Source organism: Anomaloglossus baeobatrachus, chromosome 3 (assembly GCF_048569485.1).
Source record: "Anomaloglossus baeobatrachus isolate aAnoBae1 chromosome 3, aAnoBae1.hap1, whole genome shotgun sequence".
Taxonomy (NCBI): Eukaryota; Metazoa; Chordata; class Amphibia; order Anura; family Aromobatidae; genus Anomaloglossus; species Anomaloglossus baeobatrachus.
The window spans coordinates 311,274,958-311,301,400 of record NC_134355.1 but is presented as its reverse complement, the minus strand read 5'-3'; the positions used below and the strand labels follow the sequence as shown (position 1 = coordinate 311,301,400).

The 26,443-nt window shown below is 46.5% G+C and overlaps 1 protein-coding gene across 1 annotated transcript in view; it reads left to right on the top strand.

Moving 5' to 3' along the window:
- The first annotated feature begins 1,513 nt into the window (after positions 1-1,513).
- DCBLD1 (discoidin, CUB and LCCL domain containing 1) overlaps positions 1,514-26,443 on the top strand; it is a 112,323-nt gene continuing 87,393 nt past the window's right edge. Inside the window, exon 1 of the mRNA XM_075340022.1 lies at positions 1,514-1,735. Coding sequence (XP_075196137.1) covers positions 1,651-1,735 — 85 coding nt within the window. The 5' untranslated portion in view covers positions 1,514-1,650. The remainder of the gene's footprint in view (positions 1,736-26,443) is intronic.

Below are 26,443 nucleotides of genomic sequence, written 5' to 3'. Positions count from 1 at the left end.
AGCGTCCCCCAGATCTGTTTGTGTCCCCAGTGTCAACCATGGCTGTCTGTGCCCCACCATCATCTCCCATAGATGTCTGTGCCCTTCCAGCATCCCCCATGGCTGTCTGTGTGCCTCCAGTATCTCCCATGGCTGTCTGTGCGCATCCTGCATCCCCATGACTGTCTGTACCCCTCTAGCATCCTCAAGGCTGTCTGTGCCCTTCCGGCATCCCTATGGCTGTCTGTGCCCATCCACCATCCCCTTAGCTGGCTGTGCCCCCCAGCTATGTTTGTGCCCCCAAGCTATATTTGTGCCCCCACTATGTTTGTGTCCTCCAATAATGTCTGTGCCCTCCACTGATGTCTGGGCCCACAGCCATGTCTATGCGTCACAGCTTTCCTAGTGTTGTATATTCCAAACATCCCTCCCCAGTGATGTATATGCCCTTAATGTCTCCTGTGATGTCTATGCCCTCATCCCCTCCTATGATGGATGTGCCACCAGCATCTCCTGTGATGTATATTCCCCCATCCCCTCATGTGATGTATATGCCCCCATCCCCTCCTGTGATGTATATTGTGATGTATATTCCCCCCGCATTTCCTGTGATGTATATGTGTGACGCCCTGGACTAGCCAGGTAGTCACAGACATAACATCACACACAAACCCTCCCCTGGATAGCTACACCAGTCAAACAAAACCCTTGTGGCCTCCCTCCAGGGTCTGATGTCCACACCAGGTGGGGCGGAGCCAGGCGGTTGGCCCCACCCACCGAGGAGTACACAGGCCTGGAGGTGGGAAAAAGCAGTGAGTTGAGAGAGAGTTTGGAGTTCAGTGGAAGTGGAGTGAGGAGTTCAGTTTGGAGTGGAGAAACTGCTAGTGTCTGGGTAGGAGCCCAAGCACTGTCAGCAAGGTCGGCAGACGGTGGTGGCCGTCTGCAGGAGGTGGTGCAAGTCAGCGGAACCGTAGGACCGGGGACGGGCGGTGGCCCGCCAGTACCGAACCGGGGAGCAGATTTGTACCAAGCACAAAGGCAGGGCCATCGGACCCCGACTAGGCTAGGAGCCGCCGACAACGGTCAAATCCGAGAGTGACCGGAACCCCAGGGGTTTCCTAACACCCAAGACCTGACAGAAGGCAACAGTCCACACCGTGAGCATAAACAGCCACCACAGTGAGTTATTTGACCAAACATAGAGGGGTCATTTTCAAACTGATAGTTTTATGCCGCCCCCGAATAACGGCAGAAATTTTCAAAATGATAATTTTTGTGCGCCCCCGGCAGAAAAAAGGTTTCCCACCCCCGAGCTAGAATGTAGCATGATACTTGCGCACACATAGTTATGTCTTTAGTCAGACTTTGGCTGAGTATGTATAGCATTCATTTAGTACGTAGAATAATATTCCGTATACAGTATTCGCTCAGTGTTCAGCCCTGTGTGTCAGTGAGGCGATGTGGCCAGCAGGGGGCAGCGCTCCGTGCACAGTGCGGGCGGGGAGGAGCAGGGGCTGCTGGCAGTCGGAGTGAAGTAAAGATCACACACTCGGCGCACGGGACGCATGTGGAGCCCCCTGAATGGAGAGGCCGGTGCTCCCTGTGCAGACATTGCCTGTGGTGACAGCCTGCTGGAAACTCCTCACCAGGTGAAGCGGACAGGACCTGGACATGGCCGCGCCGTGCTGGCCGGTGAGCGCACTGCTGCCCCTGCTCTGGCTCACAGCCCCTGCACTGCTGCTGGCGGAGACCCCGGGTGAGTCCTACCTGTGCGCTCCGGACTGAAATGTTTCTTCCTAAGTTATATCTGTTCCTGGGACAGTTGGGTGAAAGCAATAAGCTCCCCCTACTGCCTAATGGGTGTATGCAATGAGGCAAAGAACACATGCATAGTACATAGATCTCCCATGCAGGGCTGTAGGAAAGCTGGGTGACAGCACTGGGGGCTATCTGACCCCACCACAGCAGATGCTTGTTCTAATGTCCGGATCCTTGTGAAAGTTTCCTGGTGTGTGTCCTTACATACATATAGCATGGGTGTGTGTGTGTATGACCTGGGATGTAGACGTTGCCCTAGTCGTTATTTATTTTTCATGGCCCCATAGCAAATGATGTTTCGTAGACACTGTGTGTGTGTGTGTGTGTATATATGTATGTATGTATGTATGTATGTATGTGTATGTATATATATATATATATATATATATATATATATATATATACACATATACATACATACATACATACATACACACACACACACACACACACACACACACACACACACACACACACACACACGACCTGAGATGTAAATGCCACCCCAGTCGTTATTTATTTTTCGTGGCCCTATAGTAAATGATGACGTTTCGTAGACCCTATATATATATATATATATATATATATATATTATATTGACCTGAGGTGTAGACGTCACCCCATTCGTTATTTGTTTCATGGCCCCATAATAAATGAAGTCTTGTGGACACGATGCCTAATGGCAGCAGAGGGGGCTCTGTACAGACGGGGTCTTTGTGGTAGCCAAAACCAACTAGTTTTCTAGTGAAACCGGCTTAAAAAACCGCTCACCTAGGACCTGTGCACACACAACCTGTTTTTCCAGCACAGGAAGGACTGACCATATGCATTTCTATAAGACGACTTGCTGTTCCTGTGTTCAGGTTTTTCACGTCTTCTAACCACTTCAGGGTCCTACAAAAGGCAGTGTGCTAACAGCTGACCCGTCCGTTCTCCTCTGAAGTCGCTCTGCACTGTATAGTAATAGTCAGTAAAAAATCCCAAGAGCTGTGTAGAAGACGCCCGATATCTTATGGAGTCATCAAAGAACAAACCTATGACCAATCAAGTGACTACAGTAGAAAGGAATAAGAAGCCGGCTTTCAAGCAGTTTTTTTTCTTCAAGGCTCAACAATCCTCTGTGTGTACATGGCTCGACCAAAAAAGTTGATGATTGAATTAGAATAGAAGTGTTACATTGCTGTCTGATGGCTAGAAGAGCTCAGCAGGTGGCATTATTCTAGGTAGCCGAGATAAAAGCACTTCACTGACCTATTATTTGTAAGGTTTTCAGAAACAGAAATCCATCATTTCCATTAAAGGGGTTTCCCAAATTTAGAACACCCTGTACCTGGCTGCAGTTTGTTTAACAAAGAAACTGCTTTACTCATCCTCCCCTGGTCCAATGCTGAGTTTCTACGTCTGGTGTCTGTTATTGTCTGCAACATCTTTTCAACAGCGCTGCAGCCAATCCATAAGATCAGCGACTGAGCATCTGTATTGGCAGTAGCACTGTTCACGTGACGTCAGCGCTGCAGACAATAAGGCTATGTGCCCACGGGACAATGTACCCGCGGACTTTGCCGCAAGTTTGTCCACAGCTGCTCCCCGGAATCCACAGCTATTCATTGCTGCGGGATTCGAGCATTTTTGTTGCGGTAAACCTGCGGGACAAGTGCGCGAGGCCATGTGCACACATCGAGTATTTGGGGAGTGGTTACCTCAGTATCTGTAAGGCCAAAACCATTTAGTAAGTTTTTTTTTTTTGTTTTTTTTTTTTGGTTTTTTTTTTTTACCTCAGTATTTGTAGCCAAAACCAGCATAGTTAGAAGAAAAGTATAATAGAAACACGTTCACCTCTTCTGTATTATTCACCCACTCCTGGTTTTGGCTACAAATACTGAGGTAAAAACGTCATGAAATTCTCAGGAGACACTACAGCATGGGATCACAGCTGATTCTTTTGTGAGGTAAAACATTTCCCTGTTTTTAGAAAATGTTTTACCTCCAAGAAATAATTTGTGATCACGTACTGTGCTATCGGTATACTGTTTGCGTCCTCGCCGGCCACAACACAGTACGTAGCAGGGACACATATATAAGATTATCTCACCACAGGGACAATTTTTTTTAAACTCATCCAGTTGTGGAAATTATTATTCCAAGATCTACTGATTAACCCCGTCACGACCTAGGACGTATATGTACGTCTTAGGTCGCCTCCCCCCATTACTGCGGTAATCCTCGCACATGTCTGCTGATCTGAACAGCAGACATGTGGCTAACAGGCACCTGTTAACCCCTTAGATTACGCTGTCAAACTCTGACAGCACGATCAAAGGTGCTTGGTGGGGACCACGCTGTTCCCCGGCGGCTCCATGACATGATCACGGGGTGCCAGTGTGTTGCCATGACAGTGCGGGGTCATCTGATGACCCCTGTCGGCGCCATGACTCGCTTACTGTGAATGTCGGTAGAGCGTCCAGTACTCACATGAACATAGTATTTCTCCTGATCGCCGCAACATTGCATTAAAATGCAATAACAGGCGATCAAAACATTACATCTTCCCAAAAATAGTATGAAAAAAAAGTCATCTCAAGATGCAAAAAATAAGCCATTACTGAGCCCCAGATCTCGACAAATGAGAATGCTATAGGTCTTGGAAAATGGCGACAAAGGCGCTACTCATTTTTTTGGATAAACATCTGAATTTTGAACCACTTAAATAAAAGTAAAACTATTCATGTTTGGTATCTATGAACTCGTACTGACCTGAGACATCACACCAATACATCAGTTTTACCATATTGTGAACATGGTGAATAAAAAACCCAAAAAACTAATGTGCAAGTGCTCTTTTTTTCAAGACACTTGTAATTTTTGTCTTTTTCCAATACACTATATGGTAAAACTCATGGTTTCATTCAAAAGTACAATTCATCCAGCAAAAATAAGCCCTCACATGGCAAGATTGACGGAAAAATATAGTTATGGCTCTTGGAAGACATGGCCGAAAACCTAAAACGTAAAGTGGGTGGGGGTGAAGGGGCCAACTTTTTAATCACTTTGTGCTTTTTAAAAGGTAAAAATGGATTCAGAAAGAGACGTTCCATTCTTTTCATTACAAGTACCGTATCTTCCACTTATTCATTCTTGGCTTTGGCCTCAAAAATGTATCAAAACAGACAAACCTGAAGGTAGAATGAGGCAGGCCAGATTTGGTCTAACCTATGACAAGTCCTTTTTTACGCCTGTTTTATAAGCTCGATTCCCAGCCCAACCGTGTGTTTAATGACAGTATCTTAGGGGTGCTTCACACACAGCGAGCTCGCTGCCGAGATGGCTGCTGAGTCACGCTTTTTGTGACGCAGCAGTGACCTCATTAGCTATCTCGCTGTGTGTGACACTGAGCAGCGATCTGGCCCCTGCTGTGAGATCGCTGCTCGTTACACACAGCCCTGGTTCGTTTTTTTATTGCTGCTCTCCCACTGTGACACACAGATCGCTGTGTGTGACAGCGAGAGAGCAACAAATGAAGCGAGCAGGGAGCAGGAGCCGGCATCTGGCAGCTGCGGTAAGCTGTAACCAAGATAAACATCGGGTAACCAAGGTGGTTACCCGATATTTACCTTAGTTACCAGCCTCCGCAGCTCTCACGCTGCCTGTGCTGCCGGCTCCCTGCACATGTAGCTGCTGTACACATCGGGTTAATTAACCCGATGTGTACTGTAGCTAGGAGAGCAAGGAGCCAGCGCTAAGCAGTGTGCGCGGCTCCCTGCTCTCTGCACATGTAGCTGCATTACACATCGGGTTAATTAACCCGATGTGTACTGTAGCTAGGAGAGCAAGGAGCCAGCGCTAAGCTAAGCGGTGTGCGCTGGTAACTAATGTAAACATCGGGTAACCATACCCGATGTTTACCTTAGTTACCAGTGTCCGCAGCGTCCAGACGCCGGCTCCGTGCAAGCGCAGCGTCGCTTGCACGTCGCTGCTGGCTGGGGGCTGGTCACTGGTCGCTGGTGAGATCTGCCTGTTTGACAGCTCACCAGCGACCATGTAGCGATGCAGCAGCGATCCTGACCAGGTCAGATCGCTGGTCGGATCGCTGCTGCATCGCTAAAGTGTGAAGGTACCCTTACAGCTCCATAGGGATCCTTGAAGATGGGAGTTTGAGATACATTGGAAAACTCCCATCAAAATCTGCTTGTGTCACTTGGAATTTGAACGTTCGCCTTTTGCATTTTAGTTCGGGAATTCGGCTGTGGATCCTCAGCTTTATATGATCCGCTTGCTTTCCTTACCTTGCAGTATATGGTGTTTCAGTATGAATGAAATAGACATTTGTATGCAGCCTTAAGGCCGCTTTACATGCTGCGATCTCGCTAGCGTGTGTACCCGCCCCCATCGTTTGTGCGTCACGGGCAAATCGCTGTCCGTGGCGTACAACATCACTCGGACCCGTCACACTACTTACTTGCCTAGCGACGTCGCTGTGACTGGCGAACTACCTCCTTTCTAAGGGGGCGGTTCGTTCGGCGTCACAGCGACGTCACTAAGCGGCCGCCCAATAGAAGCGGAGGGGGCGGAGATGAGCGGGACGTAACATCCCGCCCACCTCCTTCCTTCCTCATTGCCGGCGGCCGCAGGTAAGGTGAGGTTCCTCGTTCCTGCGGTGTCACACATAGCGATATGTGCTGCCGCAGGAAAGACGAACAACATCGTACACGCAGCAGCAACGATAATTGGGAATAGGAGGGCATGTCACCGATTAACGATTTTGAACGTTTTTGCGACAATTCAAAATCGCTCATAGGTGTCACACGCAACGACATCGCTAAAGCGGCCAGATGTGCGTCACAAATTCCGTGACCCCAACGACATCGCTTTAGCAATGTTTTAGCGTGTAAAGCGGCCTTTAGGGTCTGTCCACACGACGTTCAGGCTTTTGAGCATCTTTTCACCACTTCAGAGTTCAAATATATCAAGCTTGTAAATACTGTGACCTGACATTTTTTTTTACATGTTTTCTGCTACTTTATAATACAAGAGAATTGAAAGGCTCAAAGATGCCTCAGCGTCTTTTTGAACATTTTTTTTCTTCCAGAAACCACTAATGGTTTCTTCATTGTTAAGTGTAGAAAAACATGACCAGAAGAGAGCCCAAAAGTGATGCAAAAACGACCTAGCTCTCAGGAATGACCAAAAAGGCCCAAAAACCAGTGACGTGTCCTGCAGTGTCTTCCTCTTGTATAAAAGGATTAGAGCTTGGTATGGAAGATGCAAGTAAATCTTTCCAAAAAATCCACAGGACCCCCATCCATTGATTAAGCATGTTAATGTGTTCTGATTAGTGATGGGCGACTACCACCATGCTCTGGTCCTCAGAACTCGTAACGAGCAGTTGGACGCTCCAACAGGCTCAACTTGCTTACTGAGCATAATGGAAGTCAATGGGGGAACTCAACCATTTTGCTTGAATTTCCCATTGATTTCCGTTGTACTTGGATACTCAAATGGACTCGAGTACCAGCTGCTTGTTACGAGTACCAAGCACGTGAGCATGGTAGTGCTCGCTCATCACTAGTTCTGATCTCTATTGGATTTAGCTCAACCATGTACTTAAAAGGTTGCTGTAATCTTCTTTTTTAAGGAGCGCACCACTCCTTATGTTAAGCTCCTGAAGATTGACTGTTCAGACCAATAGCATGGTTATGGAGCTGCTCTGAAATGTGTGCTCGTGAATGTTGCCAGCAGAGCAGCATCAAAGGAGTACAGAGTACGGCTGGATCCAGCTACATGGCCAGGTTCAGAGTAGCGCTTGCAAGTCTACACTCCTTACTTATAAAACCTGCCACTATCACAGGCTGCAGACGTGGCCAGTAAACTATAACATTAAAAATCCTTTTGTTTTTGAGAATGGAGAAGATTTTTAATAACCACTACAATTCAGTTGTTTCATTTTACAAGCACTTGGTAATTTTTAACTATTTAAGTAGCTGAGACAACCCCTTTTAATTTTACCCTTATTTTTATACGTTAGCTGTGTAATGCTAATGCACTATACACTGTGTGCAGAATTATTAGGCAAGTTGTATTTTAGAGGATTTTTTTATTATTGATCAACAACTATGTTCTCAATCAACCCAAAAGACTCATAAATATCAAAGCTTAATGTTTTTGGAAGTTGGAGAGGGTTTTTTTAGATTTGGATATCTTAGGAGGATATCTGTTTGTGCAGGTAACTATTACTGTGCAGAATTATTAGGCAACTTAATAAAACCCAAATATATTCCCATCTCACTTGTTTATTTTCACCAGGTAAACCAATATAACTGCACAAAATTTATAAATAAACATTTCTGAAATGCAAAAACCAAAACCCCAAAAATTGACCAATATAGCCACCTTTCTTTATGATGACGCTCAACAGCCTACCATCCATAGATTCTGTCAGTTGCTTGATCTGTTTACGATCAACATTGCGTGCAGCAGCCACCACAGCCTCCCAGACACTGTTCCGAGAGGTGTACTGTTTTCCCTCCCTGTAGATCTCACATTTTATGAGGTACTACAGGTTCTCTATGTGGTTCAGATCAGGTGAACAAGGGGGCCATGTCATTATTTTTTCATCTTTTAGACCTTTACTGGCTTGCCACACTGTGGAGTTGTTGGATGCATGTGTTTGAGCATTGTTCTGAGTGAAAAATCATGTTTTTCTTGAACGATACCGACTTCTTCCTGCACCACTGCTTGAAGAAGTTGTCTTCCAGAAACTGACAGTAGGTCTGGGAGTTGAGCTTCACTCCATTCTCAACCCGAAAAGGTCTCACAAAGTTCATCTTTGATGATACCAACCCATACCAGTACCCCACCTCCACCTTGCTGGCGTCTTGAGTCGGAGTGGAGCTCTCTGCCCTTTACTGATCCAGCCTCTGGCCCATCCATTTGGCCCATCAAGAGTCACTCTCATTTCATCAGTCCTTAAAACCTTTGAAAAATCAGTCTTAAGATATTTATTGGCCCAGTCTTGACGTTTTATGTTTCTTGTTCAAAGGTGGTCGTTTTTCAGCCTTCCTTTCCTTGGCCATGTTTCTGAGTATGGCACACCTTGTGTTTTTTGATACTCCAGTATCATTGCAGCTCTGAAATATGGCCAAGCTGATGGCAAATGGCATCTTGGCAGCTTCACGCTTGATTTTCCTCAATTCATGGGCGGTTATTTTGCGCCTTTTTTGCAAAACACACTTCTTGCAACCCTGTTGGCTATTTGCCATGAAATGCTTGATTGTTTCGTAACCACGCTTCAAAAGTTTGACAGTTTCAAGACTGCTGCATCCCTCTGCAAGACATCTCACAATTTGGGACTTTTCAGACCCCTCCAAATCTCCCTTCTGACCCATTTTGCCAAAGGAAAGGAAGTTGCCTAATTAAGCACACCTTATATAGGGTGTTGATGTCATTACACCGCACCCCTCCTCATTACAGAGATGCACATCACCTGATTTACTTAAGGCTAAGTTCACATTTCCGTTGATTTGTATCAGTCACATGCGTCGCTTGACGCATGTGACTGATGCGCTGTTCAACGCTGTACAACGGATGACAAAGAACAGAATTCTTTGTCGGATTCCGTTGTGTGCGGGGGGGCGGAGTTCGGGGGCAGAGCCGAGCGGGGGGCGGGGCCAGGCGCTGAGGATGTCAGTGGAAGTGCTGCGGTCTGCATGGCTGGGGACAGGTGAGTGTATCTGTGAGTGAGTGAGTGTATGTATGTATGTATGTGTGTGCACATGCAAAGTGCGGGAGGGGGCGGAGCCGAGCAGGGGGCGGGGCCAGACGAGGGTGTCAGTGCTTGTCTGCATGGCTGGGGACAGGTGTGTGTGTGTGTGTGTGTGTGTGTGTGTGTGTGTGTGTACATACATGTGCGGAGTGCGGGAGGGGGCGGGGCCGAGCGGGGAAGTGTCGGCCTCCCTGCACACGTAACCAGCCTAAATATCGGGTAACAGCAAAGCACCCGATGTTTACCTTGGTTACCCGATATTTACCTTGGTTACGGGCCTACACCGCTTAGCGCTGGCTCCTTGCACCGTAACCAGGGTAAATATCGGGTAACCAACCAAAGCTGGTGACGTGTGCAGGGAGCCAGAGAGCATGCGCAGCGAAATCCGACGGATCGCGCTGCTCAAAAAACGTTACATGCTGCGTTCCCCCCGCCCGGCGGTCAGTCGTTCCACGACTGATCAGTCGGGCGGAGGGTGCAACGCAGCATCATCAGTCACAATCCGCTGCTCATACAAGTCTATGGGAGCAGCGGAATCCGCTAAACGGATTCCGCTGTTTACAAGAGCAGCGGATTGTGACTGATAGATTTTAGCGGAAATGTGAACTTAGCCTAATTGGTAGTTGTCTCTCAAGCCTATACAGCTTGGAGTAGGACGACATGTATAAAAATGATCATGTGATCAAAATACTCATTTGCCTAATAATTCTGCACACCATCCATGTGCTAACCATCCATAATCTTACTACTGAGGTAGTGTAGCCTTTTCATACAATGAATCATGTAGCTGACAGGACACAGTGCATACAGATGTGTTTCACATGATGAAGAGCAGCCATGGCAGACACACATGGCACCCAGGTACGTATGTAGTGACTGTTGGTTTCATGGACACATTACTAATTATAGAGTCATATTTATGGTTTAGATCCTTTGTTAGTCACTGTCTGAGATACTCTGCAGACTGGTTTTCTGACTGATCTGATTTGTTTCTACCAACACATAATGCAAATTCTGTTATGAAACACATAATTAGGGTGGGAAAATAGTTCTAGAAATGATTGTGTAAATAGTAAAGTTCAGCTGCTAAGAAAGATAAAATGACTCCCAGTCTCTGTATCATGACATTTTCTCACTGGAAATAATCTCATATGAAATGTTATAATTTATATTATAGTGCATCTTGCAGGCAGAAGGGTATGTGCGCACGTTGCTTTTTACCTGCTTTTTTGCTGCTTTTTCTTCTGCGCTGTTTAATGCCAAAATGGATGTGTTCTTCTATTCAAGCAAAGTCTATGGGAATTTGGGTTTCTTGTTCACACTATGTTGTTCAAAATGCTGCCTTTTTGAGGCAGAACTTTGGTCAAAAACTCAGCTTTTCAAAGAAGCAACATGTTAATTGTTTTTGCCATTTGGGTTTTGCACTGCAAAGCTGAGTTTTTGACCAAAGTTCTGCCTCAAAAAGGCAGCATTTTGAACAACATAGTGTGAACAAGAAACCCAAATTCCCATAGACTTTGCTTGAATAGAAGAACACATCCATTTTGGCATTAAACAGCGCAGAAGAAAAAGCAGCAAAAAAGCAGGTAAAAAGCAACGTGCGCACATACCCGAAGACTCTCTTAAAGGGGTTGTCCAGGCTTTGGGTAGAAGACTGTAGTCAATCTATGTGATTGCAGACTGTCAATTGTGACAACATTCAGTGTCAAATCAATGGAGACAGTGGAGTAAGCTGCTGTTCTTGCGGTGGCTATTGATAGAGGATTGGACATATTTAAAGTCAACATGCCCAACCCTTCTCTCACTCAAAATCTGCTGTAAGGGGTTTGATAGATCATCCCTAATCAGATTAGATGGTCAGTGGGTTCAGGTGACGTTCATCTAATTTATGATTCTATGTGTATTGTTTTGATCGCACCAGCTGACCATCTAATGTGTATTAGATTATTGGCTAGCGTTCGCTCAGTAGATGTTGCAGTGGGAACAAAAATTTTAGAACATATACACAGTTGGCTGAACATAAGATGAATTGGGGTGTCAGTATGAATAAGCTGTTGGGTAAAGTGTTCAGGCAGCAGATATGCGAAGGTGTATGGTCAACTTAAAGTTAGATGATCTATCCCTATGTGTCAGATCGGTGTGAGTCCAATATTCAACACACACACTAATCGATAGAAATTCTGGAGGTAGCCGGATGTTTACAGGGGTGTATTTGGTGTTCATGCTGCCTTAAGCGGGCTTTACACACTGCGATATCGGTCCCGATATCGCTAGTGTGGGTACCCGCCTCCATCTGTTGCGCGACACGGGCAAATCGCTGCCAGTGCCGCACAACATCGCCCAGACCCGTCACACTACTTACCTGCCCGGCGACGTCGCTGTGACCGGCGAACCGCCTCCTTTCTAAGGGGGCGGTCCGTGCGGCGTCACAGTGACGTCACTGAGCGCCCGCCCAATAGCGGAGGGGCGGAGCTGAGCGGGACGTAACATCCCGCCCACCTCCTTCCTTCCGCATAGCGGCCGGGAGGCAGGTAAGGAGAGCTTCCTCATTCCTGCGGTGTCACATGGAGCGATGTGTGCTGCCGCAGGAACGAGGAACAACCTCGTTACTGCTGCAGTAACGATTTTTGAGAATGGACCCCCCCATGTCACCGATGAGCGATTTTGCAAGTTTTTGCAACGATGCAAAAACGCTCATCGGTGTCACACGCAACGGCATCGCTAAAGCGACCGGATGTGCGTCACAAATTCCGTGACCCCAACGAGTTCGCATTAGCGATGTCGTAGCGTGTAAAGCCCCCTTTTAGGCACTCTAAGGCTATGTACACACTATAAAATGGACTTTTCTTCTGAAAAATCTGCATCCTCTGGCAGAATACTGCACCCGCGGCAAAAAACACGGTAAAACCGTGCACACGTTTTTGCCGCGGTTTTTCCACGGGTTGGTCCCTGCGGTTTTTTACAATTATCTATGGCAAAAACCATAGGTACCTGCAGAAAAGAAGTAACATGCTCATCCTTTTTGCTGCAGAAAATCTGCAGCAAAACCTGTAGGGGAAAAAAACCGCAGTGTGCGCACAGCATTTTATTTTTTTTTTACCATAGGTTTTGCTCGGGAATGACTGCAGAAAGGTTAGGAACGTTTTCTGCAGCAATTCGCGCAGCAAAACCGCGGCAAAAAAACCGCAGCGTGCGCACAGGGCCTAACATGTCGCACCCTTACTGGTAAGTCAGACTTAGGCCTTGTGCACACTAGGCGTTTTTGCCGCGTTTTTAGCGGCGTTTTTTACCGCGTTTTTGTGCTGAAAACGCAGTGACATTGCTTCCCCAGCAATGTCTATGGGTTTTCAGAAGTGCTGTCCTCACACAGCGTTTTTTTTGTAGCTGCGTTTTTGTGGTGACCACAAAAATGCAGCATGTCAATTATTTCTGCGTTTTTCACTGCGTTTTTCACCCATTGAGTTCAATGAGATGTTCAACAACGCAATGAAAAACGCATATAGCCGCGTTTCTATGAGTAAAAACGCAGCTATAAACGCAAGGGATGGGCCGTATAGTGACGTGTACAGGAAGAGGATTCCTTCTGTTGGTAAACACAGAAGCATGAATCCTCCCGGTACCGTCACCGCTGCGTCCACCTCCCGTCCTGTGCATGTCAGCTCCGTGCGGCGTCATGTCTGGGCGGGAGGTGGAGGCAGCGGCGAAAACCAAAGTGAACAGTAGAAAAAAAAAAAATGTCATATATACTCACCTGTCTGCAGAGTCCCGGTGCCATGCCCGCTTCCAGCCCCTGTCTCGGTCCCGCCGCTCCGGCTGTGTGCAGTCTCCCCGGGGAAGGACCTTGCTTGCAGGACCTGGCGGTGGATCACCTGATGCAGTCACCTGATGCAGTCACCTGATGCAGTCACCTGATGCAGTCACCTGATGCAGTCACCTGATGCAGTCACCTGATGCAGTCACCTGACGCATCAGCTGATCGTAGTCTCGCCGGCTTTTTCGCGCCCGGCCGGCTATCAGCTGATCCTGCCGTCAGGAGACTTCATCAGCTGATTACCGGCAGCTCTTGCAGCGATCGGACGGGATCAGACTCCTGTCCAATCGATCGCTCCAGGAGCTGCCGGTAATCAGCACAGCACATAAGTGAGTATTATTTTTTTTTTTTCTACTGATGCATCAGCTGATTGTATAATCGGCTTTTATACAATCAGCTGTTGTGTGATGTGATTCACGTAGTTTAACCTGACATCATCTGATCGCTTTGCCTTCCAGCAAACCGATCAGATGATATTGGATCCTGATTGGACGGCGCGGGACCCTAACCCAGGATTACTGCGGAGGGGAGTTTATTTCAATAAAGATGGAGTCACTAATTGTGTTGTGTTTTTATTTCAAATAAAAATATTTTTCTGTGTGTTGTGGTTTTTTTTTTTTTATCATTACTAGAAATTCATGGTGGCCATGTCTAATATTGGCGTGACACCATGAATTTCGGGCTTAGGGCTAGCTGATAATATACAGCTAGCCCTAACTCCATTATTACCTAGCTAGCCACCCAGCATCAGGGCAGCTAGAAGAGTTGGATACAGCGCCAGAAGATGGCGCTTCTATGAAAGCGCCATTTTCTGGGGTGGCTGCGGACTGCAATTCGCAGTGGGGGTGCCCAGAAAGCTTGGGCACCCTGCACTGTGGATTCCAATCCCCAGCTGCCTAGTTGTACCCGGCTGGACTCAAAAATTAGGCGAAGCTCACGTCATTTTTTTTTTTTTAATTATTTCATGAAATTCATGAAATAATTAAAAAAAAAAAAGGGCTTCTCTATATTTTTGGTTCCCAGCCGGGTACAAATAGGCAGCTGGGGGTTGGGGGCAGCCCGTACCTGCCTGCTGTACCCGGCTAGCATACAAAAATATGGCGAAGCCTATGTCATTTTTTTTTTCTTTTTGGGCAAACTGCATACAGTCCTGGATGGAGGATGCTGAGCCTTGTAGTTCTCCAGCTGCTGTCTGCTCTCCTGCATACACTAGTTCTTCAGCTGTCTGTCTGCTCTCCTGCATACAATGAACATTTTGAAGAAGGAAATGACATCAGACCTTTTTTTTTTTTTTCATCAACAATCTTTAATGGCATTGTGCACTGATTAAAAACGCAGTGAGCAAAAACGCAGCAAAAAACGCACCAAATCGCGGCAAAAACGCATGCGTTTTTGCCGCGTTTTTTAGCCGCGGGTGCGTTTTTTGAGACAAAAACGCACATAAAAACGCAGCGTGAAAAAACGCCTAGTGCGCACATACCCTTAAGGTATGTGCCCACACATCTTTTTCAGGCGGATCTGCTCTGTTATCTACCTGAAAAAGTGCTAAATAAACTCTGAAAAGACTGGCTATGCAGCGTGAAAATGACTTCCTGATCATATGCTCAGTCTTTTGAGCTTCTTTTAAGCTTGTAAGCTGCTCACTAGTTTAATACAATTTAATTAGAAAACAGTCCTCAAAAGATGTTGAAAAAGACAACTGAAAAGAAGCAAAAAAACCATTTTAGCACAAAAGACACTGGTGTGTCTTAAGCATTTTGTCTGAAAAACCCATGGAATTTTGCAGATGTCTAAAAGACATTTTGTGCACATACCCTGAATGTGCCTATACCCTTCCCATACAGATTAGACCAAAATTGTAAGAATCCGACAATATCGACAGATTCAATCCACAGTCTGTATATGGGTACCTCTGTCTGATGTTGTTTGGGGAGATAAGAATCCAGCATGTCACCTTCAGGACTGAAGATCCTTATATTCTCTAAATGATAAGCCTCCAGAGATATGTCAGTGGCTCTCCTAGGGCATGTTCACACAGGACGTTTTTGCAGTGTTTTGTATTCCTGACCAAAACCTGATCTTGTGGCAGGATGTCTCCTGGAAGTCCTCTGCAGTTTTGGTGGTGTTTGTGGCGTTTTTGCAGCATTTTTTTCTGTGATGTCAAGACCAGCAGGGGTTCAAAAGTACCCAAGTGCTGGGCCTGGTCAGGCCGGTATTGACCTAGATCCGGGACTCGGGTACTTTAAAGGTAGAAAGAAAAAAAATAAGTAAACCAAGTGCACTATACTTACCAGTCTCCGGTAGATGCTAGAGTGTAGGGCTCCTTCCAGGTATGATGTCATTCAACAGGCCCATATCACATGGGGGGGTGGGCGAAGTGTGATTGTAGTGGAAGGGAGAAAACATCGCCAAGCTCACTAACCAAGCCTTTCATGCCCACAAACATGGCAGAAGGAGCCCATACATTCTAGGATCATCCGTACCTGCCCCCGCGGCTCCTCCTACTTCTGGTGCCGCTCATTAGCCTCATGTATATTCACTGCTTCCCCCCCCCCCCACCACGACACTGGAGTCTGTGGGTCTATGGTGCAGTAAAAAATAACCCAGTACAGATAAAGCCTACAGCTACAGGCTGCAGCCCCCAGTTGTGTGCTTATCTTGGCTGTGTATCAAAATAAGAGGGACCCCATGCTGCTTTTTAATTATTTAAATAAATAATTTAAAAAAAAAAAAAACACAGCGTGCAGTCCCCCCAATTTTGATACTCAGCCTAAATAAAGCCCACAGCTGGGGGGCTGGTATTCTCAGGCTGGAGAGAGCCAGCCTAAAAAGATCAGCCTGCAGCCACACAAGATTGTCGCATCGATCCGATGCGACAATCCCAGCACTTTACCCGGCTCTTCCCGAATTGCAATGGGACGGTGGCAATCGGGGTAATATCAGGGGTTAATCGCAGCTCATAGCTGCGACTTAGCCCTAGATTGGTAATGGCAAGTGTCTGAGACCCCCCCCCCCCCCCATCACAAATTTCTAATAAGTGAAAAGAAAAAACACACACAAAATACAAAGCAGGAAAAAATCTGCAAAGTGTGCACAGCACTGGAGATGATCCTCACAGACTTTGCTGGGATGCTTTTTTTCTTGTATATTGATTAAAATCTGCTAGAAAAAACGCTTAAAAAAAGCAGCGTTGACTAACAGCCTTATAGAGGTTACCATAACCCTTGGCAAAATGAGCAGGCCTCTATATGGGAGAGTCTGGTAAGATATCTGCCAGCCGAATGATCTGACAGGTGACTATATGTATAGGGGCGTTAGTTAAACACTTATGCAGCTGACAAATATGGCTTAATTCAGATGGCTGTATTTTTAGCCCAGCACAATGAACCTATAGTGATCAAGAATCATGTTTAATAAATTAAAGATTACAACATCTACATTGATAAATCACCAGAACCACCATCAGTACACGATTACATTGCCAGAAACATTATCAACACAAATACATCACCACAATTACCATCGGTACATGAGTACATTACCAAATTCATCATCAGTAAATGACTACCTCATACGTCACCAAAACCACAGTCGATACATGACTAGATCACCAAGGTTTGTACAGAGATCACTTGGGATGTCAGGTTAGCCCCTAGCTAATACACTTGTATTTCATGAAACTGCAGCTCCCACTATGTCCTTAACAAAGTTAAGGAAATGGTTGGAGTTGTTGTCACCAGCCATCATCCAACTGTGGACCATACAGGAACCAAAGTATTGATCAGTTGCAGGTAGCAAAAGGGGTTCTCTACTACTTGGACAACCCTACTCATTCCTCTTGTTCGCCCCCTTAAAAAGAAATAAGCCTATACTCCCCTCCGTTGTGGCCGCAGTTCCAGCGATGTCTGAAGTCATGTTCCGAGGGCCCACGTGACATTATGACATGTGGGCCCCGCGACCAATCAGTGCTGGCTTCCTTCACCCCGCCTTTAGACATTTGAGCAGCGCTCCCATGCACTGGGATTCTCAAATGAGGAGTCATCGAAAAGGAAGTAGAGAAAAAAAAATAGAAACCAAATACTATAGTTAGGGAATAGTAGGAAATTTTTAATGCAAACATATTAGAAAATAGATTAGGCTATGGCTCTAAATAGATAAGGAAAAGAATGAAATAGTTTGAAAATGACTTTGTCTTCGGACTACCCCTTTAACTTTTGAGAGCTAGCTTGTTTTAGGTCCATTGATTCTGAGCAGATTGGTGCAGCCGTGTGTCCTGAGACTCCCATAGCTTGCTCAAAAGACGTTTGAGAAGGGCCCGAATCAGGAGACAGGACTGTGACTTTCTACTGCCTCCGCTCTGCTCTGTGCGCACTCCTGTCTCATGAGCTGCACTTATCTAAGAGGTCTTCTGAGTGATTGATGGGAGACTCTGGACCGGGTTCCCACAGATCTGCTCAAAATGAATGACCCTATAACATAGAAAGTAATTTCTCAAATGTTTAGTTACTCTTTAAGGTGCATTTACATTGCAGCTGATCGGTCTATCCAAATAAGCTGTCAGTCACCCAATGCAGGAGCAAAACATTTGTTGGTAGGGTGACATTTTTAAGCCTAAAGGGAATCTGTTATCCACAGTATGCCAATTATAATGCATAAATGTTCACAATGGGGAACGTAGCCTATACAAAAATCATAGTAGGTGTATACTGTATAGTTTAACTTGGCATTTCCTGAAAATCCACTTTTATTTACAGTGATCTGTTGAAATCTGTGACAGTGCAGGTTTGCACACAATGTGGCCACGGGCTCGCTCTGATGCATGGATCCTGCCTGTCCGTGGTCTCTGCTCAATGCACCAGGCAGTGTAGTGAGCGACTTCAGGGAGGGGACAACCATATGATGTGCACATGCTGTCTGTTCACTTCAACACCCTTCATCCTCCTCATTGAAGCCGCTGGAATGGCAACCAAAGGCGGGCAGGAACTTTCCTCCAGCTCGCTCTTACCAATGGAGCACTGTCGGTCAAAACATTGAACTGGTTTTAATAGACAAATAGAGTTTAATGTTGCACTAAGGCATATACCACACCAAAAGTGCACCAATGCACCCTCATTTGCAGAAAAATAAAGAATAAAAGAAGATTTTTTTTATTATTAGGTTAAACTGTATATGCCAAATCTGATTTTTGTATGGGCTACGTTGACTAAATGTTTATGGAGTTTAAGCCTGTTTGCCCATGCTGCGTTTCTTCATGCATTTTTTTTTAGCAGTTTTTAATCAATACTACAAGGATAAGCGCATCTCTGCAAAGTCTGAGAATTCTGGCTTGCTGTGCACATGTTCCTTCTTTTTTTCCTTGCATATTTTGGTGCAGAAAAAATCAGCAGTATGTCAATTCTTTCTGCTTTTTTTTTCCCCTGCATCTTATATAATCCACTGCAATGCTCATTGCAGTGGATTATATCTGTCAGCAGTGCACTTGCAGCACTGACACTTATCACGCACCATGCATCCGGCATGGTCTGTGAGGCAATCCATAGCTTGGTAACCCGACCAAGGGTTGCCAGGTTGGTGATCGGGTCCCTATGATTGCATTACAGGGACCCAATCGCCAGGGAGAGGTAAGTGATTCTCCCTGCCTCTTGAATGCTGCGGTCACGATTACAGCATTTAGGGGGTTAAACTGCCGGAAGCGGCTCGGGCACCGCTCCTGGCAATGAGAGCCAGGTCTCAGCTGCAATCTCTGGGGTACAATACAGGAACTCCTACAATCACCATGATGCAAAAACTTGATAAACGTGCGGGTTTTTTTTTTGTTTTTGTTTTTCCTGCCATGCCTAATTGGCATTTGGAAGGTGACAGACACCCTTTAAATATAATCTTTCTCACCACCACATTTTCCTGTGAATACATGCTGCCAAGAACAATGATATTTTATGTGTAAAGGACGATCAAGTTAATGATCGTATTGTTCACGTAAAAGTGCGGCCACAGAATGTCTAAACAGGCTATTTAACGACTGACAGTCTGCTTGATATAGCAGATCAGCAGTTATTGTAAAAGTGCATTTAATCAATGTATTTAGCCCCCACCTGCATTTAGCCAGCCTTAAGGCCCCGTCACACACAGAGATGAATCTTTGGCAGATCTGTGGTTGCAGAGAAATCATGGACATATTGTTACATTTGTACACAGCCACAAACCTGGCACTGATTGTCCACAATTTCACTGCAACCACAGATCTGCCGCAGATTTATCTCTGTGTGTGACAGGGCCTTTAGATCTAAGTACCTCACAGGTCTTAGTGTTAAAATAATTTCACATCTACAGCTCGTCTCTGCAGACCTCCATCTTCCTGGTATTCTGCAGCACATCCCGACATTGTGCCCTTAAAAATCTTGTCATAATGCTTCCTCTGAATACAAATAAATAAATCTTTATTGTTATATAGCGCTAACATATTCCGCAGCGCTTTACATACATCAGAACCACTGTCCCCAATGGGGCTCACAATCTAAAGTCCCTATTAGTATGTCTTTGTAGTGTGGGAGGAAACCGGAGGACGCGGAGGAAACCCACGCAAACACGGGGAGAGCATACAAACTCCTTGCAGATGGTGTCCTTGGTGGGATTTGAACCTAAAACCCCAAGACTGCAGTGCTAACCACTGAGCCACCGAGTGCACCCATTCAATGTCCTTAATAAGCCTACTGAATGACACCAGTAGAAAATAGTTTTCAGGGGTTTGCAAAAATTGAGTTGCTACCTGGGACATAGGTGGCCTTATTTTTGTGCAGGTTATGTTTGCAGATGGTTGCTTTTGTTGTAGGGAAGCAGAAGTGACTGCTCCTGCGTCCTCGTCCTGTGATGGCAATTCCTGTGTGACCATTGCATACTGTAAACAGAAACCGCTTCTTAGGTTGTGATTCGGACATTATTCAAAGCTATAGATACTTTTAGCTTCATTGTGTTTTCCAACCAAAGGAAGTCGTGTGCTCTATTTAAGGATTGAGAAAACAGAATGCCTCACAAGTGTCTTGGTTTCCTGCTTTAAAATATATACAAGGGATCTATAGTTGTCAGCACTTATCTGCCTCTACTAAATATGCCAGGCTGTCAGATTGTATGCCATGAGGGTATAAACAGGAGCAGAATGGTAATCAGTACCATAATTTACATAACTGTATGATACAATTGTATCGCCAAGTTTTTATAGAATATAGTCAGCTTTAGGGCTCTTTCACACATCCTAGGACAGATCACAATGCACAGACTGGCCTCGCATCTTCTGACACGAGCGTGACCACTGCATAGAAATATATGAACCTGTCCTGATTGTCGGGAGAGCTGCCAATGGGGTTGGACTAGTAGGCACTAGACCAGTTGTCCTTGTGTGATCATTTTCTGCTGATTAAATCACTGATTGTATTTAAACAGCAAAACAGCCCAGTAAGTGACACATCCTTGTAATCAGGATCTCTATGCTTACATCATGCTGCTCTCAGATTACACACCAAAAACCTGCTGATATATGCTGACAGATTTCCTTTAAAAGGAATCTATGAGAGCTGCTTGCTGTAAAGACTGAGATCCTGATTCCAGCCATGTCACTTATTCGGCTTCTTGCTGTAGTCTTGATAAAACCATGATTTTATCAGTGATTTTCACCACTAGAGGACCAGTAAAGCTACTGCTGGTTAGTCCTCCATATTCCTGAGCTCTGTATACACCGCCCTTCCACAACTGATTGGAAGTTTTTTGTGTCCATTGTGCATGGGCAGAGAAATGGCAATCAGTGGTGGGGGCAGTTTAAAGACCCTTTGGATTTTTCCTGACTCAGAGATGGTATACTTTTGAGGCTTATCTTTATTACAAGAAAAATATTCTTTGTATTGTAAAAAAGTTTTTCATTAAAGCTATGTTTTTATGGAAACGTGAAGCTGGATCATTCCTTTGTTCACCTGTAAATTATTGGTGGGGGGCACAGAGCTTATTGTTCTGAGAATTGGTAGAGTTACAGAAAATAAAACAGTGATTTTATAAAAAATGCACCAGGTAGCAACATATATGATTAAAGGGACTCTGTCACTAGGTTTTTGCTACCTAATCAGAGAGCAGCATAATATAGAGATAAGAGACCCTGATTGCAGCAGTGTGTCACCTACTTAGCTGCATAGTGTAGCTTTTATGAAATCACTGTTTAATTAGCAAGAGATTACCATTACAAAACTACTTGGCATGCTGCCAGGTAGTCCAGCATATTCATGAGCTCTGTATGACTACTAGATCCACAGCAGAGAAAACATTGATTTTATCAAAATGACAGCAAACAGCTCAGTAAGTGACACATCGTTAGAACAGGATCTCTACCTCTACATTATGCTGCTCTCAGATGGGGGAGCCAAAACCTGGTGACAGTCTCTTTAAATACTTCTGTATGACATTGAAGCCGTAGAGTAGAATCTCTTGAACCTTTATAACGCCGTACAACACAGGACCTTGTGTCCGGGGTCAGACGAGCATTGAAATTATTTGGCCATGAACTTGACTTGACTTGGTCCATGTACACTCATTTGTAACACTTACGGTTCTAGGAGCTCTCTGCAATTGCATGCTCTCTTCTTGTGTGTAAAGTAGACATGCGTGTAACATGCATGCTCTTGTGCCTTTGCATATTGACTAGCATTGGTCTGTGTGCGCTAATTTTACGATTTATTGTAGTCACTTTTCTTTTTATTTGTGTTTTTGTGGTATTTTCTGAGGTTTTGTTGCACCAAATTCTTTAAAAAAACGGCGGACGTGGTTCAACTGAACACAAAATCAAAATGCACTTTTTTTTTTTTTTTATCTAAAATTGTTTTCAGAATGTTTTAATGCAAAAAAGTTGCAAATCCTTTAAAATGTCACACATTAGTCTTCAAAATACCAACTCGGCCAAATTAAGAGCAAATTGCGCAAAAAATGACTTTGGGAAAAGTCCCTTTTCATGAATCGGTCTATAAGATCTGTATAAGCAAACTTGTCAAGGAAGAATTAAAAAAAAAAAAAAAAAGCCACATCGACTAAAACCACTAATAAAAAGCAAATTATTAAGAAAGAAAAGCAAGTGGTATAACGGCAATGATGTGTAGGGGTTAATACTATGTAGAATTATTGATATTCGTGAATCTTTCTTTCCATTGAGTGTGTTGTCTGGGCAAGTCATGGATGGAGATAGAGAGATATATATATATATGTATGTATGTATGTATGTGTATGTGTGTATCTATATATATAATTGCCTTATTCTGTCTGTCTGTCTGTCATGCTCCAAAATTGTGTCCTTACGGTGACACAAAGCTGATTGGCCGCTGGGCTCGCCATGGCCCCGCCCCCCCCACACTGATTGGCCGCTCGCCCAGGCTCCGCCCCCCCCCCCCCCCACAGATTGGCCTCTCGCCCCGGCACCCTGCAGGCATTGGCAACTCGGCCACGCCACGCCCCGCCCCCCTCACGCAATGCACGCTAGCCCCCGCGCATTCCCCGAACCGACACGGTCACGGAGCCACGACTCACAGGTGAGTACTGTACCCCCGGGAGCCCACATCAGCGTACGCCGCAAACCCAGCCGACACATACCCTCGCATTGCTGGGCCTGGCCGGCGTATGCTGGTGTGGGCTCCCGTGCGAGCGGGGGACGAGATACGCTGGTAACCATGCTAGCATAGTTACCAGCGCATCAAGGTCCTGCAGCGGCGTAACATACACACACGCACAGACATAACAACAGACACACATCAGATCACACTCACACACACCTCACACACACATCACATCGCATCCACACACTCACAACATCCTGGGATATCGCTTGCTTCTCTGCGCCGATACTGTGCTGTGAGCTTCCAGGACCTGCCAGAGGATCACATGGCCAGAAGCATGTGGTATCTCCGGATGTTGTGAGTGTGAGCGCGTATGTGTAATATCGTCAGTGTGTGTGTGAGAGTATGTGATCGGGTGTGTGTGAGTGTGTGTGCGTGAGTGTATGCGATCGGGTGTGTGTGTGAGTGTATGCGATCGGATCTGTGAGTGTCGGCAGAGGAGCACGGCGTGCTGGAGGAGGCTGGGAGGAGAGAGGCTGATCCTGGGAAAGGCTGGGAGGGGGAGGGGGGAGGCTGAGAAGAGAGGCTGGGGGAGGTTGAGGCTGGGGTAGGCTGGAAGGAGAGAGGCTGATGCTGGGGACAGAAAAGGCTGATGCTGGGAGGAGAGAGGCTGATCCTGGGGAAGGCTGGGAGGGGGAGGGGGGAGGCTGAGAGAAGAGAGGCTGTGGGAGGCTGAGGCTCGGGTAGGCTGGAAGGAGAGAGGCTGATGCTGCAGGCAGAGAGGCTGATGCTGTGGGCAGAGAGGCTGATGCTGGTGCAGCATGGGGGATGGAGCACGATGGGGTGTGCGCAGCATGGGGGATGGAGCACGATGGGGGGTGCGCAGCATGGGGGATGGAGCACGATGGGGGTTGCGCAGCATGGGGGATGGAGCACGATGGGGGGTGCGCAGCATGGGGGATGGAGCACGATGGGGAGTGCGCAGCATGGGGGATGGACCACGTTTGGGAGTGCGCAGCATGGGGCATGGAGCGCATTTGGGAGTGCGCAGCATGGGGCATGGAGCTCGGGTAGGCTGGAAGGAGAGAGGCTGATGCTGGTGCAGCATGGGGGATGGAGCACGATGAGGGGTGCGCAGCATGGGGGATGGAGCACGATGGGGGGTGCGCAGCATGGGGGATGGAGCACGATGGGGGGTGCGCAGCATGGGGGATGGAGCACGATGGGGGGTGCGCAGCATGGGGGATGGAGCACGATGGGGGGTGCGCAGCATGGGGGATGAGCACGATGGGGGGTGCGCAGCATGGGGGATGGAGCACGATGGGGAGTGCGCAGCATGGGGGATGGACCACGTTTGGGAGTGCGCAGCATCGCGGATGGAGCACGTTTGGGAGTACGCAGCATGGCGGATGGAGCATGTTTGGGAGTGCGCAGCATGGCGGATGGAGCATGTTTGGGAGTGCGCAGCATGGCGGATGGAGTATGTTTGGGAGTGCGCAGCATGGCGGATGGAGCATGTTTGGGAGTGCGCAGCATGGCGGATGGAGCATGTTTGGGAGTGCGCAGCATGGCGGATGGAGTATGTTTGGGAGTGCGCAGCATGGCGGATGGACCACGTTTGGGAGTGCGCAGCATGGCGGATGGACCACGTTTGGGAGTGCGCAGCATGGCGGATGGACCACGTTTGGGAGTGCGCAGCATGGCGGATGGACCACGTTTGGGAGTGCGCAGCATGGCGGATGGAGCACGTTTGGGAGTGCGCAGCATGGCGGATGGACCACGTTTGGGAGTGCGCAGCATGGCGGATGGAGCACGTTTGGGAGTACGCAGCATGGCGGATGGAGCACGTTTGGGAGTGCGCAGCATGGCGGATGGAGCATGTTTGGGAGTGCGCAGCATGGCGGATGGAGCATGTTTGGGAGTGCGCAGCATGGCGGATGGAGCACGTTTGGGAGTGCGCAGCATGGCGAATGGAGCACGTTTGGGAGTGCGCAGCATGGCGGATGGAGCATGTTTGGGAGTGCGCAGCATGGCGGATGGAGCATGTTTGGGAGTGCGCAGCATAGCGGATGGAGCACGTTTGGGAGTGCGCAGCATTGCAGATGGAGCACGTTTGGGAGTGCGCAGCATGGGGGATGCAGCACGATGGGGAATGCGCAGCATAGGGGATGGAGCACGATGGGGAATGCGCAGCATGGGAGATGGAGCACGATGGGGAATGCGCAGCATAGGGGATGGAGCACGATGGGGAGTGTGCAGCATGGGGGATGGAGCACGATGGGGGGTGCGCAGCATGGGGGATGGAGCACGATGGGAGGTGCGCAGCATGAGGGATGGGGCACGATGGGAGGTGCACACCTCCCCCCCAACACACACACACACACGCGCACTGCACAACACACCACACACACACACACTGGGAACCACAGAACCACAAACACTGCCCTACACAGACACCCACAAACACAGACAATGCCGCACACACAACACTCAACACACAAACACCGCGGCACACATAAATATACTCACATACCGCACAACACACACATTGCACAAAACATACCTCCCCCCAAAACACACCACACACACACAAACCGTGCAACACACACACAACGCTACAGACACACAGCGCTCCACAAACAACGCAACACACATACAACACCGCTCTCACCCCCCGCCACACCCAGACAACACCCAGAACATGTACAGCCCCTACACAAACACTTATCATCTACACGCAACAACATCTAATATATATAACAAAAATTATACATCAACTACACAATAAATTCTAGAATACCCGATGCTTTAGAATCGGGCAACCTTCTAGTATGTATATGTGTGTGTGTGTGTGTGTATATATATATATATATATGTATATGTATGTATATATATATATATATATATATATATATATATATATATATATATATATATATATATATATATATATATATATATATATATATATATATATATATATATATATATATATATATATATATATATATTATATAGAGATATATAATATATAGATATCTATTAGCTGCACTACCCGGCCTTGCACGGGTTAATAGAAATAGAATGTATTAACAAAAATTTATTCTGCACACAAAAACCACAAAACAATTAAGGTAGATAGAAATGTAATTATTAAAAGGCAAAAACTAAGCTAATAGAAGCATTTCACAACATATATTTCAACACCACAGATATTCCACACAGATTTAACTAAATTGGCCAAGTAATGTGCTCGGTCTGTCTCTTTCCCCCGTCTGTCTCTTTCCCCCGTCTGTCTCTTTCCCCCGTCTGTCTCTTTCCCCCGTCTGTCTCTTTCCCCCGTCTGTCTCTTTCCCCCGTCTGTCTCTTTCCCCCGTCTGTCTCTTTCCCCCGTCTGTCTCTTTCCCCCGTCTGTCTCTTTCCCCCGTCTGTCTCTTTCCCCCGTCTGTCTCTTTCCCCCGTCTGTCTCTTTCCCCCGTCTGTCTCTTTCCCCCG